The following is a 20,436-nucleotide window of genomic DNA, read 5'->3' on the forward strand; positions in this document are numbered from 1 at the left end:
AGTGTTCTGAACCCTGCTTTACCCCCTGTACCCAGGTACTTTACCCTGTTCATGAACCTGCTGAATGACTGCAGTGAGGTGGAGGATGATGGCCAGCCGGTGGTTGGGAGGAAGAGGGGCATGTCTCGACGCCTGGCCTCCCTCAGACACTGTACTGTCCTGGCCATGTCCAACCTCCTCAACGCCAACGTGGACAGCGGACTCATGCACTCTATCGGTGATCTACTGTAGCAGTAGTATTTCTCCACCTTTTTATAGTGCCAGGAAAGCTATAATGTTAGTCCTTCCATCTACCAAGGACCATAGCTTCCAAAATGAACAATCAAACCTCAATTATAATGTCCCTGTATCCTCTGCCACCCTTAATCTTTCTCTTGTGCCCCCTCTCTGTCGCTCTGTCTCTCTATCCATCTCTCTCTCCTCCCCCTCCATACATCCTTCTCCAGGTCTGGGCTACCATAAGGACCTGCAGACACGGGCCACCTTCATGGAGGTTCTGACTAAGATCCTCCAGCAGGGGACAGAGTTTGACACACTGGCAGAGACGGTGCTGGCAGACCGCTTCGAAAGGCTTGTGGAGCTGGTCACCATGATGGGAGACCAGGGAGAGCTGCCCATCGCCATGGCACTGGCCAATGTGGTGCCAGGATCCCAATGGGTATGTACGAAACACAGCCTTTTGGGTGACTAACCTTCACAATGACGAGCACTACAATAACAAACCTGATTTATTAGTAGAATCAGACATGTTAGTGCAAGGCTGGAGCAAACGCCTGCATGTCCTGTAGCTCTCCAGGAAAAGGGTTTGCCACCCCTGTGCAAGTATGAGAATGTGAGGCAGTAGTTGTTGAAACATGTTAGTGTGTCTTCTTCAGGACGAGCTGGCCCGTGTGTTGGTGACACTGTTTGACTCTCGCCACCTGCTGTATCAGCTGCTGTGGAACATGTTCTCTAAGGAGGTGGAGCTGGCTGACTCCATGCAGACTCTCTTCAGAGGCAACAGTCTGGCCAGTAAAATCATGACCTTCTGTTTCAAGGTAAAACTACATTTCTCTCCCATACAGACAATTTTAAATGGTAGAACCTGAAGCACTCACACCAAGCCTGAAATTTTAAATTAATTTTAATGTTGAAATTCTTTGTGTTAGGTTTACGGGGTGGCGTACCTACAGAAGCTCCTGGAGCCTCTACTTAAAGGGGTCGTCACCACCCCAGAGTGGCACAACATCAGCTTTGAGGTGGACACAACCAGGTAGGAACATTAACCAGAAGCTTTCCACGAGTTAGACTGAGGTAGCCTGGTGTGGTGGTAAAGGATAGCATGTCGATTTTAGCAATTTTGGGGGGTAACCTTTTTAAATGGAAGTTACCAAGGCAATTCTGACGTTTTAAAATTATTTTTTTATTGAATATCTGAAACATACAATATACTTGCAGTGAAGCCGCTCAACAACTACATCATACCGGTCATCCAACAGACTCCCATTCAGAGCGACACACAAAAGCATCCATGGTCAAATCACTGCTCAAGGGCACGTTGATATATCACCCACCAGGCCAAAAAACGTGAACCCCAACCCTCTAAGGTTCCCCAATAGCTGTCCCTCAACCATTCGAGACCCCTCCCACTGACCCCCCCCCCCCCCCAGACAAACAAAAATACAATTAATTCCATTCCCCACCCCCAAGAACCTCCCAAATGCACCAACAACCAAAAGAATGAACTAAAGAGAAAAAATAAAGAGAGAGGTTGAGTGTTTTTATACAATTGAAGTCAGAAGTTTCCATACACCTTAGCCAAATACATTTAAACTAATTTTTTCACAATTCCTGACATTTAATCCTAGTAAAATGTCCCTGTCTTAGGTCAGTTAGGATCACCACTTTATTTTAAGAATGTGAAATGTCAGAATAATAGTAGAGTGATTTATTTCAGCTTTTATTTCTTTCTTCACATTCCCAGTGGGTCAGAAGTTTACATACACTCAATTAGTATTTGGTAGCATTGCCTTTAAATTGTTTAACTTGGGTCAAAAGCTTTGGGTAGCCTTCCACAAACGTCCCACAATAAGTTGGGTGAATTTTGGCACATTACTCCTGACAGAGCTGGTGTAACTGAGTCAGGTTTGTAGGCCTCCTTGCTCACACACGCTTTTTCAGTTCTGCCCACAAATTGGCTATGGGATTGAGGTCAGGGCTTTGTGATGGCCACTCCAATACCTTGACTTTGTTGTCCTTATGACATTTTGCCACAACTTTGGAAGTATTCTTGGGGTCATTGTCCATTTGGAAGACCCATTTTCGACCAAGCTTTAACTTCCTGACTGATGTCTTGAGATGTTGCTTCAATATATCCACATCATTTTCGTCCTCATGATGCCATCTATTTTGTGAAGTGCACTAGTTCCTCCTGCAGCAAAGAACCACCACAACATGATGCTACCACTCTCATGCTTCATGGTTGGGATGGTGTTCTTCGGCTTGCAAGCATCCCCTTTTTCCTCCAAACATAATGATGGTCATTATGGCCAAACAGTTCTATTTTTGTTTCATCAGAGCAGAGGACATTTCTCCAAAAAGTACGATCTTTGTCCCCATGTGCAGTTGCAAACCGTAGTCTGGCTTTTTTTAATGACGGTTTTGGAGCAGTGGCTTCTTCCTTGCTGACTGCCCTTTCAGGTTATGTCGATATAGGACTCGTTTTACTGTGGATATATATATACACTGCTCAAAAAAATAAAGGGAACACTTAAACAACACAATGTAACTCCAAGTCAATCACACTTCTGTGAAATCAAACTGTCCACTTAGGAAGCAACACTGATTGACAATAAATTTCACATGCTGTTGTGCAAATGGAATAGACAAAAGGTGGAAATTATAGGCAATTAGCAAGACACCCCCCAAAACAGGAGTGATTCTGCAGGTGGTGACCACAGACCACTTCTCAGTTCCTATGCTTCCTGGCTGATGTTTTGGTCACTTTTGAATGCTGGCGGTGCTCTCACTCTAGTGGTAGCATGAGACGGAGTCTACAACCCACACAAGTGGCTCAGGTAGTGCAGTTCATCCAGGATGGCACATCAATGCGAGCTGTGGCAAGAAGGTTTGCTGTGTCTGTCAGCGTAGTGTCCAGAGCATGGAGGTGCTACCAGGAGACAGGCCAGTACATCAGGAGACGTGGAGGAGGCCGTAGGAGGGCAACAACCCAGCAGCAGGACCGCTACCTCCGCCTTAGTGCAAGGAGGTGCACTGCCAGCGCCCTGCAAAATGACCTCCAGCAGGCCACATGTGCATGTGTCAGCATTTGGTCTCACCAGGGGTCTGAGGATCTCATCTTGGTACCTAATGGCAGTCAGGCTACCTCTGGCGAGCACATGGAGGGCTGTGCGGCCCCACAAAGAAATGCCACCCCACACATAACTTGGAGTTACATTGTGTTGTTTAAGTGTTCCCTTTATTTTTTTGAGCAGTGTACTATTGTACCGGTTTCCTCCAGCATCTTCACAAAGTCCTTTGCTGTTGTTCTGGGATTGATTTGCACTTTTCACACCAAAGTACGTTCATCTCTAGGAGACAGAACGCGTCTCCTTCTTGAGCGGTATGCCGGCTGTGTGGTCCCATGGTGCTTATACTTGCGTACTATTGTTTGTACAGATGAACGTGGTTCCTTCAGGCGGTTGGAAATTGCTCCCAAGGATGAACCAGACTTGTGGAGGTCTACAATTTTTTTTTTCTGAGGTCTTTACTGATTTCTTTTGATTTTCCCATGATGTCAAGCAAAGAGGCACTGAGTTTGAAGGTAGGCCTTGAAATACATCCACAGGTACTCCCCCAATTGAGTCAAGTGATGTCAATTAGCCTATCAGAAGCTTCTAAAGCCATGACATCATTTTCTGTAATTTTCCAAGCTGTTTAACTGTTTTTTGCTGCAATCCTGTTAACGGGATCGATATGACAACAACCAGTGAAAGTGCCGGGCGCCAAATTCAAACAGAAATCTCATAATTAAAATTCCTCAAACATACATGTATCTTATACCGTTTTAAATGTAATCTTGTTGTTAATCCCACCAAAGTGTCTGATTTTCAAATAGGCTTTTCAGCGAAAGCACCACAAACGATTATGTTAGGTCACCACCAACTCACAGAAAAATTCAGCCATTTTTCCAGCCAAAGAGAGGAGTCATAAAAAGCACAAATAGAGATAAAATTAATCACTAACCTTTTGATGATCTTCATCAGATGACACTCATAGGACTTCATGTTACACAATACATATATGTTTTGTTCAATAAAGTTCATATTTATATCCAAAAACCTCCATTTACATTGGCGACATGTTCAGAAATGCCTCCAAAATATCTGGAGAAATTGCAGAGAGTCACGTCAAATATCATAAATACTCATCATAAACTTTGATGAAAGATACATGTTTTACATAGAATTAAAGATACACTTGTTCTTAGTGCAACCGCTGTGTCAGATTTCAAAAAGCTTTACGGCAAAAGCACAATATTCAATAATCTAAGAACAGCGTTCAGCCACAAAAGCAAGCCATACAGTTAACCGCCAAATTGTGCAGTCAACAAAACTCATAAAAAGCATTATAAATCTTCACTTACCTTTGCTGATCTTCGTCGGAATGCACTCCCAGGACTCCCACTTCCACAAGAAATGTTCGTTTTTTTCGGTAATGTCGACCAACGTCAGGGAAGCGCGTTCACTAAAAGCAGACGAAATGTCCAAAAGTTCCCTAACAGTCCGTAGAAACATGTCAAACGATGTATTGAATCAATCTTTAGAATGTTTTTAACAAATCTTCAATAACGTTCCAACCGGAGATTTTCATAAACTTCAGATGTGCGATGGAACAGAGCTCCCTCTCATGTGAACGCGCATGGTCAAAGAATGGTCAGGTCATGGCAGACCTGACTAGTTCCCCTCTCATTCAGCCCCCCTTCACAGTAGAGGCACCAGACAAGGTTCTACAGACTGTTGACATCTAGTGGAAGCCGTAGGGAGTACAAACTCATCCATATCTCGCTGTGACCTTGGTTGAAAATCGACCAGCCTCAGAATTTCCACTTCCTGTTTGGGTATTTTCTCAGGTTTTTGCCTGCCATATGAGTTCTGTTATACTCACAGACATAATTCAAACAGTTTTAGAAACTTCAGAGTGTTTTCTATCCAATACTAATAATAATATGCATATATTAGCAACTATGACTGAGGAGCAGGCCGTTTACTTTGGGCACCTCTGTGCACCTTTCATCCAAGCTACTCAATACTGCCCCTGCAGCCATAAGAAGTTAAAGGCACAGTCAACTTAGTGTATGTAAACTTCTGGCCCACTGGAATTGTGATACAGTGAATTATAAGTGAAATAATCTGTCTGTAAACAATTGTTGGAAAAATTACTTGTGTCATGCATAAAGTATATGTCGTAACCGACTTGCCAAAACTATAGTTTGTTTACAAGAAATTTGTGGAGTGGTTGAAAAACAAGTTTTAATGACTACAACCTAAGTGTATATAAACTTCCGACTTTAACTGTATTTAATAATCTCAACCCACCCAATTCATATTCATTATATAGATAGGCACTTTTTATTTAGTCTAGTTTAGCGTCCCAGATATATCAAAATATTTTTTTGCTCATATGATTTAAAAAACAAATCATCAGGAGTAGGCAGCGCCATAAGTAAGTGAGTAAACTGAGATATGTCTAAGGAGTTTAACAGGATTTTTTTTCATAAATAGACAGGTATTTACCTCTCCATGGTTGCAGGATCTTGTCTATTTTTACAAATTTTCTATTGAAATTCCCTGCGGAGAGCTAATTTATATATTTTGTGATATGAATACAAAGTATGTCTACTTCACTGTCAGCCCATTTTATAGGTAAACTGCAGGGTAATGTAAGATGTAAGAGTTGTATTTTTAAAGATCCAATACGTAATATTGAACATTTATCATAATTAGGTTTTAGTACAGAGTCCAGAAAAGTTATCTAGATCTTCAATGAGACATTGCAGGGATCTAGCTTGCGGACTTAATAAAAAACTTGAGTCATCGACATACATGGACACCTTTGTTTTTAAGCCCTGGATTTCCAATCCTCTAATGTTGTTATTGGATCTGATTTTAATAGCTAGCATTTCGATGGCCATAATAAATAATATGTTGACAGCGTACACCCTTGTTTAACTCCTCTTGACAATTCAAAACTCTCTGAGAAGTAGCCGTTATTTACTATTTTACACCTGGGGTTGCTATACATTCTTTTTAACCATTTTATAAGAGAATTATCGAAATTGAAAAAATCCAGGCATTTATAAATCAAATCCAGTCTTTATCAAATGCCTTATCAAAATCTGCTATAAATACCAGGCCTGGCTTCTTAGATGTTTCATGATCTATAATTTCTAGTAGTTGTATATTATCTCCAATGTATTGTCCATGTAAAAAACCTGTCGGATCAGGATGAACAATACCTGATTTAACCCTTTTTACTTCTGAGTGCTATGCATTTCGCTAGTATTTTTGCATCACAATATTGAAGTGTAAGGGGCCTCCAGTTTTTTAGAAAGACTCGGTCTTTATATTTGCCATCTGGTACTTGTTTTAATAATATAGAAATCAGACCATCCTGCTGAGCATCTAACAGACTACCATTTCTATAGGAGTAGTTAAAACAATCTAACAATGGAGCTTTTAGTATCTCAAAAAAGGTTTGACATACCTCTACCGGTATGCCATCAAGCCCTGGTGTTTTTCCAGACTGAAAGGATTTAAAAGCCTCAAAGTTCTTCCTCTGTAATTTGGCCTTCGAACTGATCTGATTTGTTAATTGTCCATTTAAAAAAATATATTATTTGGAAAGAATTCCTTACGGTAATCTTCATTCAGTGGGCGAGGATGAGACAGAAAAGAGAACATCTGCCTAAAATAATTAGCTTCCTCTTTTAAAATATCATTCGGAGAATCATAGATGACTCCGTCTTCAGTAAATTTCGGGGGGGAAAAGAAAAAAAACTGTACTATTAGTTCATGGATTTCCCTTGTTAGTCCTGTCTCTTTAGCCAGAAACTGCTTTTTTATTATTGATGAATAATGAATTGAATGACCTCTGAAGGTACATTTTAAAGGTACATTTTAAAGGTATCTGAAACAAGAGGATTTGCTGAACCTACTGGAAAAATTCAGTTATAAATGATTTTGTCTTAGTAAAAAATATTTGTCCTCCAATAAACTTTGATTAAATTTCCAATATCCCCGTCTACGTGGAAAATCTATAAGAATTATGTGAAGGCCAATTGAATGATGATCCGATCGCATTCTGTCTCCTATTAAAACTTTTGTAACTTTTGATGCAAGAGAGAAAGAGACAAAGTAGGTAAGACGACTAGCTTGATTAAGTCTCCTCCATGTATTTCTCACTAGGTTTTTTTTTTTTTTTAAGTCTCTAAATATCCACTATTTCTAATGTGTCCATAATATTTGTGATTTCTTTAAGGGCACAGTGATGATAATTTGTAGAGTGATTACCTTTATGGTCCATTGAGGTACTTAACACTTTGTTAAAGTCTCCTACCATAATGATTGACTTTTTATTTCAATCATGAACGACAGTTGTCGGACTTTCCCCTTCCTCTCTCTCTTCCCCCTCTCTTTTTGTCCTCTCCACCCTCCCTCCCTCTCTGTAGACTAGAACAGTCAGAGAACCTTGACGAGAACCAGCGGAACCTTCTCCAGATCACAGACCGGTTCTTCCTGGCCATTATCAACTCCTCCAGCGAGTTCCCGCCACAGCTACGCAGTGTGTGTCACTGTCTCTACCAGGTAGGTTCATTCCCCACCTCTGGCCTCACACTGCTCTCTGGGTGGGTGGACTGTGCTGCTGTCACCTACACCCTTACAAGCCACTGGCTTTCTTCTTCCACACTGTGCTAATAATGGCACTAGGCCACATCTGTCACTCACTCTAATACACACACTGGCACAACCTTCTTACTTTTCTCGTACTTTCCACTAACTTTGCTGCTATACGTGCTCAGCCCTCTTCTACGTGTTCACTCTTCATGTACTGTGACAGAACAGATTAAGGACTGTCCCTTCAATGTTGGTGCTTTGAAAAGGGGGAACATATGCAGATGAATTGACTTCAGCAACATCAAGAAACCACAAAGCAGCTAGTGTCCCTACTCTCAATAAACAGCTTACACACACACCTCCGTTTCCATTAAGCCTAATTTTTCCATGAAATGACACCTCTGTATGGACACACACACTCCACTAGCCTATTTCCTATTTCCATCTGCATGTCTGATGAGCCGAGACCGCTGCCCCCTGCTTCCACAAAAACTGACTTTCTCTCTATACTGACTTAAAGCAACACATCAAATGTTCATCTTAATGAGATGAACGCAGGGTGCTTTGGAACCACTAATGCTATTTTGTTGTACACAACACCAAAATCGCACAGAACGTGAAGCTGATGCATATCGATCTCCCTTCGCTCGATACAATCCCATACTACTACCATTGTGCTAAAATCTGCCTGTAAAAAAACGTGCACACACACACAGTGCTGGTCAGTAGTAGGGATGTGCCGGCGGATGCTCGTGTGTGTGTGTGTGGTGCTGTGATCTGTTTGTGCTCATCTCTGTTCTGTAGGCTACTTGCCACTCTCTACTGACTAAAGCCACAGTTAAAGACAGAAAGGAAAACAAAGAAGCAGTAAGTTCAGAGAACTTTTTCCTCAGCCCCTTTATTTTCAAAAGCAAAACTAACTTTGCCTTTTATTAAAAAATAAAGATATTGTACTAATAGTGGCGCCAAGTTACTTGCATCCATTTTATATTAACAACTCCAAGAAACCAGTGCATTCTGTTACAGCAGGGGTGTCAAACTCATTCTCTGTAGGGCCTGGTGTCTGCAGCTTTTTGTTTTTTCCTTTCAGTTAAGACCTAGACAACCAGGTTAGGGTAGTTCTTTACTAATTACTGATCTTAATTAATCAATCAAGTACAAGGGAGGAGTGAAAACCAACACACTCGGGCCTCCGTGAAATGAGTTTGACACATGCGTTAGTATCTTTCTCTCTCCTCCAGACTAGAGGTTGACCGATTAATCGGAATGGTCGATTAATTAGGACCGATTTTAAGTTTTCATAACAATCGGAAATCGGTATTTTTGGACTCCAATTTTACGTATTGGAGCCAATTTTTTTTACACCTTTTATTTACTAGGCAAGTCAGTTAAGAACACATTCTTATTTTCAATGACGGCCTAGGAACAGTGGGTTAACTGCCTTGTTCAGGGGCAGAACGACACATTTTTACCTCGTCAGCTCAGGGATTCAATCTTGCAACCTTACGGTTAACTAGTTCAACGCTCTAACCACCTGCCTCACGAGGAGCCTGCCTGTTACGCGAATGCTAAGGTAAGTTGCTAGCTAGCATTAAACTTACCTTATAAAAAACAATCAATCAATCATAATCACTAGTTATAACTACACATGGTTGATGATATTACTAGTTTATCTAGCGTGTCCTGCGTTGCATATAATCGATGCGGTGCGCATTCGCGAAAAAAGACTGTCATTGCTCCAACGTGTACCTAACCATAAACATCAATGCCTTTCTTAAAATCAATACACAGAAGTATATATTTGTAAACCTGCATATTTAGCTAAAAGAAATCCAGGTTAGCAGGCAATATTAACCAGGTGAAATTGTGTCACTTCTCTTGCGTTCATTGCACGTAGAGTCAGGGTATATGCAACAGTTTGGGCCGCCTGGCTTTTTGCGAACTAATTTGCCAGAATTTTACATAATTATGACATAACATTGAAGGTTGTGCAATGTAACAGGAATATTTAGACTTATGGATTCCACTCGTTAGACAAAATACGTAACGGTTCCGTATTTCACTGAAAGAATAAACGTTTTGTTTTCGAGATGATAGTTTCCGGATTCGACCATATTAATGACCTAAGGCTCGTATTTCTGTGTGTTAATATGTTATAATTAAGTCTATGATTTCATAGAGCAGTTTGACTGAGCGATGGTAGGCACCAGCAGGCTCGTAATTCAAACAGCACTTTCGTGCGTTTTGCCAGCAGCTCTTCGCAATGCTTCAAGCATTGCGCTGTTTATGACTTCAAGCCTATCAACTCCCAAGATTAGGCTGGTGTAACCGATTTGAAATGGCTAGTTAGTTAGCGGGGTGCTAATAGCGATTCACGTCACTCGCTCTGAGACTTGGAGTAGTTGTTCCCCTTGCTCTGCATGGGTAATGCTGCTTCGAGGGTGGCTGTTGTCAATGTGTTCCTGGTTCGAGCCCAGGTAGGAGCGAGGAGAGATTGAAAGCTATACTGTTACACTGGCAATACTAAAGTGCCTATAAGAACATCCAATAGTCAAAGGTATATGAAATACAAATCGTACAGAGAGAAATAGTCCTATAATTCCTATAATAACTACAACCTAAAACTTCTTACCTGGGAATATTGAGGACTCATGTTAAAAGGAACCACCAGATTTCATATGTTCTCATGTTCTGAGCAAGGAACTTAAATGTTACCTTATTTACATGGCACATAATGCACTTTTACTTTCATCTCCAACACTTTGTTTTTGCATTATTTAAACCAAATTGAACATGTTTCATTATTTATTTGAGGCTAAATAGATTTTTATTGATGTATTATATTAAGTTAAAATAAGTGTTCATTCAGTATTGTTGTAATTGTCATTATTACAAATAAATTAAAAAAATCGGCCAATTAATCGGCATCAGCTTTTTTTGGTCCTCCAATAATCGGTATTGGTATCGGCGTTGAAAAATCATAATCGGTCGACCTCTACTCCAGACAGATGGGTTTTGGGATTGGAGTGGATGGAACAGTGTTTCTCAATGTTTCTAGAGGCTGAATTTGGCTGCAGTGGACATCAACACATCACCAGGGGGGGGGAGTTTTCTATGGTGCACTTCTTTCTGCGTTGCTGCAGTGCATATACAGTGGAATGTTATGTAGTAAAGTATTGTGTGTTTTTATTTATTTACATTTTTTTATTTTTTTTATTTAACTAGGCAAGTCGGTTTAGAACAAATTCTTATTTACAATGACGGCCTACACCAGGCAAACCCGGACGACGCTGGGCCAATTGTGCGCCACCCTTTGGGACTCCCAAATCACGTTCAGTTGTGATACAGTCTGGAATCGAACCAGGGTGTCTGTAGTGACACCTCAAGCACTGAGATGCAGGGCCTTTGATTATGATATGTTTTAGAACTATAACGTTTTTTAAGTGGATTTGCAGAGATGGATAGTGTGACAAAGGCAGCTTGCTGTGTGGGAAATGTTGGTTGCTAGGGTCTCTTGTCTCTCTTTCTGCCTCTGTCTGTCCTCTCCATCATCTCCTCTCCTGTCCCTTTCTGTAGCAGAGTAACACAGTCATCTTGCTTAGTGATTGCGGTGGTTTTATGTCCGTTGTATTTGGGCCATATACTGTATAGGGCCTATTTGAAATTGGTTTATTGCACTTACACCAAAGATTTGAATCTAAAGTCCTAGCTGAAGTGAGGATTGTCTGTCTTGTGCACATGCATGTTGGTGTCTGTCTTGTGGACTATGGTTATAAGTTATTGCTCTGTAAAACACTGTGTGTCTGGCTGATCACCTGTGGGTAATTTTTCTGCTTTGCTCTGGGAGTCATGGCTACTTATCTCCATGTATTCGCGTTTGTTTTTTAGGCTGGTGAAATTCAATGTCATTTGTTACCCCTTCTTTTTTTCTGTTGCCCTTTATAGTGCAATCATATCAGTCAAAAATATCAAAATCCCAATTTATGTTCCAAAACCAACTTTATAAGAGCTGTTAAAAATAGGTTATATTTAACTCAAAAGTCCATGATTTACAGTCACGCATTGTTGGCAGAATAGATGGAAGCAGTTATATGTATGATTTAATATAAATTACCAACACATTTCTTTGTAGTCCAAAAAATATTGCTATCAGGTTGTAAATCACATCTGGCCGGGTACATTGTTTGCTACCTCCACCCATTCGAGATGTTTCAATGACTCAATATTTTTAACAAAAACGGACGACTGTAACTAAGGCTGAGAATGTCAATACAATCAAACTAGCAAGGGCAATGATCAGAAGTCCGCAATAACGGGGCTAATAGACTAGCGCACGTGTCAAACTCAATAGGACACACAAGCGAGTATAAATGAGTAAACATTTGAGTCATCTACTTTATGAAATTATAGCCTGATGAGTCTCGCATCAGTCAATTTAACTTCAATTGAATTTAACTTCAATTGCGCTGCTTTTGTGTGCCCCAGTGCTCAGCCAAGGGTTAAGTGTACAGACATGCCACAGCATATTATGCACATCTACAAGCATAGCAGCGAAGGTTGGACAAATATGATTTATATCTTTGTTTTAATATGTTAAAATTCTATATACAGCATCCTATGTACATAAGTGGATATTTATTAAGTGACACATTTTTTCTAAGAAAACAATGGCCAGTTTGTCGTTTTTTTGTAAAAGCAAAAAGGATATGTCTGAGTTTGACACCCCTGGGCTAGCATACCTATTTATGTATGTAGCTCTTTATTTAGCTTAAAACACAGAGCATAACGTTAGCTTGCTAGCTGCTGGGAGGATGTCATGTCATTGCGTGGGGTGTGGGGTGAGCGACCGACTTTTACCACTCATTGTTTTTCAATGGCTACATCTAGAAGTGCCATTTTTACAGGAGGGGACTAAGCAAAAAATATGAATCGCTTTGCTAGCTATGCTGAACATGAACGACTGTTATCCACAGTTAGCAGGGGTGCGTGCTTAGTCCCCTCCTGTACTCCCTGTTCACCCACGACTGTGTGGCCAAACACGACTCCCAACACCATCATTACGTTTGCTGACGACACAACATTGGTAGGCCTGATCACCTACAACGAAGAGGCAGCCTATCGGGAGGTCAGAGACTGCCTGGACAACAACCTCTCCCTCAATGTGAGCAAGACAAAGGAGATGATCGTGGACTACAGGAAAAGGAGTGCCGAACAGGCCCCCACAAACATCGACGGGGCTGTAGTGGAGCCAGTCGAGTTTCAAGTTCCTTGGTGTCCACATCACCAACGATCTGTCATGGTCCAAACACACCAAGACAGTCGTGAAGAGGGCACGACAACACCTATTCCCCCTCAGGAGACTGAAGAGATTTGGCAATGGTACCCAGATCCTCAAAGTTCTACAGCTGTATTATCGAGAGAATCGGTTGCATCACCACCTGGTATAGCAACTGCTCGGCATCTGACCGTAAGGTGCTACAGAGGGTAGTGCGTATGGCCCAGTCCATCACTGGGGCCAAGCTTCCTGACATCCAGGACCTATATACTAGGCGGTATCAGAGGAAGGTCCCAAAAATTGTTAGACTCCAGTCACGCAAGTCATAGACTGTTCTCTCTGCTACCACATGGCAAGAGGTACCGGAGCGCCAAGTCTAGGACCAAAATGCTCCTTAACAGCTTCTAACCCAAAGCCATAAGACTGCTGAACAATTAATCAAATTGCCACCCGGACTATTTACATTGACATCCCCCTCCCCCCCTTTGATTTTACACTGCTGCTACTAGCTGTTTATTATCTCTTTACCCCCTGTATATAGCCTCGTTGTTGTCATTTTCTTGTTACTTTTTTTCATTTTTTTCATTTGTTTATTTAATAAAGATTTTCTTAACTCTTTCTTGAACTGCATTGTTGGTTATGATTATATCTGTTGTATTTGGCGCATGTGACAAATAAAATTTGATTAGATATATCTTAGTTGTCAATCAAATGTGTTTGGTGATCGATCAAATGGGCGGGCAGGCAAGTTCCCATTCAGTTGTCAAAATGTAGGTTGGGTCAAGAATGCATTGGCAAGCAAGCTGCAGAAGGATGAACAGGCTACTATTCCCCATCGTTTATCAGTGCGATTTTTGACGGCCAACTAGCAATTTTGAGAGGATTTATCTAATGTTCCCTCTTCAGATTTGAGCTCATCTCGCTCTGGCTAGCATAAGTTGTTGATCTTGTTGTTTATGTGCATAGGCAACTGATTAAGAGGGCATACCTTTTCATGTTTGTTTGCTTAATATAACTAAGTTCCCAAATGTAAGAAGACTCCCATGGTATTTACATATTTGCAGAAATCTATTCAGGTGTATTTTGTGGCTTTTGGCGAATAACGTTCTAAAGTTGCGCTGTTGCTACTGCCTGTAAAAACACACAGTCCAGTTCAATATGAATGCTGGCAGGCTTCTGTGGAAAATGGCTTATTTTCATATAGACCTACTGTAGCTCTGATTGGCTATGGCGCACCGGTCTGCCTAGACGCCGGTCCTGGACAAGACCGATGTTTATATTAGGTTTTATTTCCTGCAGTGTCTATTAATTGTCCAAACACATGGCTTCTTTCCCACTCTATATTGCTATAGAATTTTCATGTGCGCTACTATACGTTATTCCCAAACATTGTAGGAAAACGTGAAAATTACCATATCTAAGTGCTCACTTTTCAGAAAATGTAAAATAAGTATTGTCATTCATCCTGGGGGTATAAATGAACAGATTTTAATAAGATTTTATGTTGATAAAACGTAGTCAGTTCCACTTTAAAATCAAGCTTGTCCACTCCTGCTGGCATTTATTTTGTTTTTCAAAGGCTTAATTTCCATCAAAGCTTTATTTTAAAATGTCCTCTCTTAGCTATGCAAGTCCAGCGAGGAAGACATATGAATACAAATAATAATTATTTTATGTCGAGATCACAATTTATCTCATGATCACTACATATGGTAAAAGTTTTGTCGAGATTATCAAAAGTACCCATCATCATCCATTAATTTGTTCAGATGCACAACCACCTCAAGGAGCCCTGTGGCTGTGTTGATCGCAATGTGTTCATGGGGCATGTAAGCCTTGAACGATGCCTGACAGGCTGCGTGCTTCCCCAAGACCACAGCCAATTGCATGCTAATTAGCTATCTAGTCCTGTTAGCTATCTTATTACCTATGTTGGTTGTTAGCTTGCATAACTGATATGTGTATAATTATAAGGGACACTTCATGTTTTGTGCATGATATTGAAATTCACAGTGGGCTCCTTGCAGACAGCCTACAAGGCAGCAACCTGACTGCTAATCTGCCTGCAAGGAGCTTTACCTATGAAACAGCCTACGAGACACAATCCTGATTTATCAGCCTCTGATGCTGCTGTTGAATCAGATCACGCTCTGAGGCTGAAATTCAATCTGATCAGCCTGTTAGGAATGGAGCTCACCCACCCACTCAGTAAATGTAAATATGATCCATTTAAACGTGAAGTGTTCCTTATGCATGTTATACACTTCAGTTATGCCAGCTAACAATCTAGCTAACAAGACTACCGAGCTAACGCACTAGCTTGCTAGCTCACAAGACTAGGCAAGTTAGCAACGTTGTAAGGGACATTTAGAGCGTCCTGTAAGGCATCGTTGAGGGCTTAAATGCCCCACCAGGGCGTAGCTCCCTCACAAGCTCATAGCTCAAGGTAAGGGACATTTAGCTTGCTAACATTCTCACTAATAAACTGATAATGATCTCCAAACACAAATGAAAGCATGATGTTAGCACGAGTTGTATTATTGCTTAGTGTAGCAATCAATAAAAACGTATGTACTGATCCACTGTGGGCTCTGCCGCCTCAGCCACACAGTCAATCTATCATCAATTGGGGTGGCAGGTAGCCTAGTGGTTAGAGCGTTGGGCCAGTCACCGAAAGGTTGCTAGATCGAATCCCAGAGCTGACGAGGTAAAAATCTGTCGTTCTGCCCCTGATCAAGGCAGTTAACCCACTGTTCCTAGACCGTCATTGAAAATAAGAATGTGTTCTTAACTGACTTTTAAAGGTTAAATAAAAATAGAAGAAATCAATACCTCCATTTCTTTTTAACAACTTTTGTTATAGTGATCATGAGATAAATATGTTGTGATCTCGCCATAACGAGACTTTTTTTTTCTTCTGGAAGTCCTCTGTACTTGGCTCTTTCCTTCTTCCTCTGTCGCCCTCCCCCTCTCTTGCACTCTTACTCTCTAACTCTTTCTCTCTCGCTTGTGCTCTGGCTGGCTTTGAGAAGGGTGGTGTGAGATCTTCTGTCATGTCGTACAAGCATCTAACTTTCTAATTTCCTTTCCTTTCGTGTTTTCTCTCCACTCTGTTCCAACTCCTCATCCTGCTCTCCTCCCTCCCCCTTTTCCTTCAGGTGGTGAGCCAGCGTTTCCCCCAGAACAGTATAGGGGCGGTGGGCAGTGCCATGTTCCTGCGCTTCATCAACCCTGCCATCGTGTCACCCTACGAGGCAGGCATCCTGGATGAGAAGCCCCCACCCAGCATAGAGAGAGGACTAAAGCTCATGTCCAAGGTATGGGTTGGGAGATTCCATCTTCCTAAAATAAGCACCTTGCGTGAAAATGACAGTAGTGGCTTTGACTAAAATAGTTTGATAAAATAATTGTCAACAATGTATTAAATGTATTACCTTTGATTTTAGTTAAGTTGCTCTCTGTTTTGTTCGCAGATCCTCCAGAGCATTGCCAACCACGTGTTGTTTACCAAAGAGGAGCACATGAGGCCTTTTAACGACTTTGTGAAAAGCAACTTTGATGCAGCCAGGCGGTAAGTTAGGTTGAAGATGACAATGGGATTCTTATATAACTCTTTGCAACAATGGGACCAGCTATGCTAGTTAGCAATGGCGCAGTTACCAGATTTGTAACGTCTTGAACTGTATATTTTTACGTGGTAAGTCAGAAGAATTTTAATACCAGCAAAACTTCTGACAAATCCCCAATTTTCAAAGCGGATAAAATCACAAACTGCTCTCTCAGTATCCTGAAAAGCAGGAAATTATCGTAGTCCCGACTTTCTCTTATGAAGCTGAGAATTACGTACCTAGACTAATTTTCTAAAATGTTAGATATATTTGTAATATATTTCCAGTTCTGTAATTAACCATTCACTCTGTGATCCCTCCATATTGCCCTGTAGGTTCTTTTTGGACATAGCTTCTGACTCTCCTCCCAGTGACTCAGTCAACCACAGCCTGTCCTTCATCAGTGATGGCAACGTTCTGGCCCTCCATAGGCTGCTGTGGAACAACCAGGAGAGGATCGGACAGTACCTCTCCAGCAACAGGTCAGTAAGACACACACACACACACACAGACACAGACACACAGACACAGAGAGTTATGTTATGTGCACTACCAGTATAGCCCTCAGTTTGACAGCGGTCTCTCTCTTCCCATTCCGTAGGGACCACAAGGCAGTGGGCAGGCGGCCGTTTGACAAGATGGCCACCCTCCTGGCCTATCTGGGGCCCCCCGAACACAAACCTGTTGCCGACACCCACTGGTCCAGCCTCAACCTCACCAGCTCCAAGTTTGAGGAATTTATGACCAGGTAACTGTTCTCCTAGTGTAGAGTTAGTCTGTAAAATGTTCTAGGAAACTCAGGATGTCAGCAGTTGGTGAGGGGAGTTGATTCAGAAGCATTCTATTGTCTGTTTGTCCCTGATTTCTAGGCACCAGGTCCATGAGAAAGACGAGTTTAAAGCCCTGAAGACCCTCAACATCTTCTACCAGGCTGGAACCTCCAAGAATGGCAACCCTGTCTTCTACTATATTGCTCGCAGGTAAGACCTTGCCAAGGAGTGTACTGTATGTTAGTGTTGCTGTCTACATACAGTGCATTGGGAAAGTATTCAGACCTCTTTCCACATTTTGTTATGTTACAGCATTATTCTAAAATGCATTAAATAAATAAAAACATCCTCACCAATCTACACACAATACCCCATAATGACACAGCAAAAACAGGTTTTTAGAAATGTTTGAAAATGTATTAAAAATAAAAAGTTTATTTACCATAGTATTCTGACCCTTTGCTTTGAAATTCGAAATTGAGCTCAGGTGCATCCTGTTTCCATTGATCATCCTTGAGATGTTTCTACAACTTGATTGCAGTCCACCTGTGGTAAATTCAATTGATTAGACATGATTTGGAAAGGCACATACCTGTCTGTATAAGGTCCCACAGTTGACAGTGCATGTCAGAGCAAAAACCAAACCATGAGGTCGAAGGAATTGTCCATAAAGCTCTGAGACAGGATTGTGTCGAGGCACAGATCTGGGGAAGGGTACCAAAACATTGGGGAAGGGTACCAAAACAGCAGCATTGAAGGTCCCCAAGAGCACAGTGGCTTCCATCGTTCTTAAATGGAAGAAGTTTGGAACCACCAAGACTCTTCCTAGAGCTGGCTGCCCGGCCAAACTGAGCAATCATGGGAGAAGGGCCTTGGTCAGGGAGGTGACCAAGAACCCGATGGTCACTCTGACAGAGTTTCTCTGTGGAGATGGGAGAACCTTCCAGAAGGACAACCATCTCTGCAGCACTCTTAACAATCAGGCCTTTAGAAAGATGAACGGCACAAAGTACAGAGAGATCCTTGATGAAAGTCTCAAGACCTCAGACTGGGGCGAAGGTTCACCTTCCAACAGGACAATGACCTTAAGCACACAGCCAAGACAACGCAGGACTGGCTTTGGGACAAGTCTGTGAATGTCCATGAGTGGCTCACCCAGAGCCCGGACTTGAACCCGATCGAGCATCCCTAGAGAGACCTGAAAACAGCTGTGCACCGACGCTCCTCATCCAACCTGACAGAGCTAGAGAGGATCTGCAGAGAAGAATGGGAGAAACTCCCCAGATGCAGGTGTGCCAAGCTTGTAGCGTCATACCAAAGAGTACTCAAGGCTGTAATCGGTGCCAAAGGTGTTTCAACAAAGTACTGAGTGAAGGCTGTAACGTAACAAAATGTGGAAAAAGGGAATGGGTCTGAATACTTTCCAAATGCACTGTACCTCTGTCTGTAAGGTGTGTGTGTGTGGTGGGAAGGGAGTCACACACGACCGTTTGGCCAGAAAGTGTGTGTGTGTGCTCGTGTGTGTGCGTGCATTAGGGGCTTAAAGTGGAACTGACATCGTTTTAGCAACATTAAATATTGTTATAATGTATTCATATACACACACACAGGAAAAATGGCGCCTTTTTTTCTCTCACTTTTTATGACAAGCAAGCGCTTAGATTTTTTTTTTGCGTTTTCATACATTCATAAATGTTTGGGAATGACGTAGAGTAAGGCATTGTGAAAATTCTATACCAATATAAAATGGGAAAGCAGCTGTGCGTCTGGCACACGGGCCTGCCATCATACCGCCTGTAAACACACTGGATTGTGTGTTTACAGGCAGTAGCAACAGCGCAACATTAGATCATTATAAAGCCTTTTCCAAAAGTCACAAAATACACCTGATTTGAATTAATACTAATATGTAAATACACTACATGACCAAAACTATCTGGGCACCTGTTCGTCGAACATCTCATTCTAAGATCATGGGTGTTAATTTGGAGTTGGTCCCCCCTTTTGCTGCTGTAACAGCCTCCATTCTTATGGAACATCTTTCCACTAGATGTTGGGATATTGCTGCGGGGACTTGATTCCATTCAGTCACGGGCATTAGTGAAGTTGGGCGATTTAGGCTTGGCTCGCAGTCGGCGTTCCAATTCGTCCCTAAGGTATTTGATGGGGTTGAGGTCAGGGATCTAGACTGGCCAGTCAAGTTCTTCCACACTGATCTTGGCAAACCATTTCTAAACTCAGCAAAAAAAGAAACATCCCTTTTTCAGGACCCGGTCTTTCAAAGGTAGTTCGTAAAAATCCAAATAACTTCACAGATCTTCATTGTAAAGGGTTTAAACACTGTTTCCTATGCTTGTTCTATGAATCATAAACAATTAATTAACATGCACCTGTGGAACGGCAGTTAAGGTCACAATTATGACAACTTAGGATGCTAGAGGCCTTTCTACTAACTCTGAAAAACACCAAAAGAAAGATGCCCAGGGTCCCTGCTCATCTGCGTGAATGTGCCTTAGGCATGTTGCAAGGAGGCATGAGGACTGCAAATGTGGCCAGGGCAATAAATTGCAATGTCCGTACTGTGAGACGCCTAAGACAGCGCTACAGGCCAGACAGCTGATCGTCCTCGCAGTGGCATACCACGTGTTATAATACTGTGCAGGTGTTGTTACATCACCTATGGGACAAGTACAGGACGGCAACAGCAACTGCCCGAGTTACACCAGGAACGCACAATCCCTCCATCAGTGATCAGACTGTCCGCAATAGCCTGAGAGAGGCTGGACTGAGGGCTTGAAGGCCTGTTGTAAGGCAGCTCCTCACCAGACATCACCGGCAACAACGTCGCCTATGGGCACAAACCCACCGTCGCTGGACCAGACAGGACTGGCAAAAAGTGCTCTTCAATG

The 20,436-nt window shown here is 41.9% G+C and overlaps 1 protein-coding gene across 9 annotated transcripts in view; it reads left to right on the forward strand.

Annotated features, from left to right (window-relative positions):
- Window positions 1–20,436, forward strand: part of LOC129822308 (neurofibromin-like) — a 96,151-nt gene that overhangs the window by 21,093 nt on the left and 54,622 nt on the right. For 6 of the 9 annotated variants that reach the window (XM_055880484.1, XM_055880486.1, XM_055880485.1 and 3 more), the window contains exons 24-34: window positions 36–217; window positions 447–658; window positions 876–1,037; window positions 1,149–1,252; window positions 7,709–7,844; window positions 8,679–8,741; window positions 16,308–16,466; window positions 16,623–16,720; window positions 17,093–17,239; window positions 17,359–17,505; window positions 17,627–17,737. In XM_055880484.1, coding sequence (XP_055736459.1) covers window positions 36–217; window positions 447–658; window positions 876–1,037; window positions 1,149–1,252; window positions 7,709–7,844; window positions 8,679–8,741; window positions 16,308–16,466; window positions 16,623–16,720; window positions 17,093–17,239; window positions 17,359–17,505; window positions 17,627–17,737 — 1,521 coding nt within the window. The remainder of the gene's footprint in view (window positions 1–35; window positions 218–446; window positions 659–875; window positions 1,038–1,148; window positions 1,253–7,708; window positions 7,845–8,678; window positions 8,742–16,307; window positions 16,467–16,622; window positions 16,721–17,092; window positions 17,240–17,358; window positions 17,506–17,626; window positions 17,738–20,436) is intronic. The other 3 variants (XM_055880489.1, XM_055880493.1, XM_055880488.1) reach the window with 2 other exon arrangements.

Source organism: Salvelinus fontinalis, chromosome 24, assembly GCF_029448725.1.
Source record: "Salvelinus fontinalis isolate EN_2023a chromosome 24, ASM2944872v1, whole genome shotgun sequence".
In the NCBI taxonomy this organism is placed as follows: domain Eukaryota; kingdom Metazoa; phylum Chordata; class Actinopteri; order Salmoniformes; family Salmonidae; genus Salvelinus; species Salvelinus fontinalis.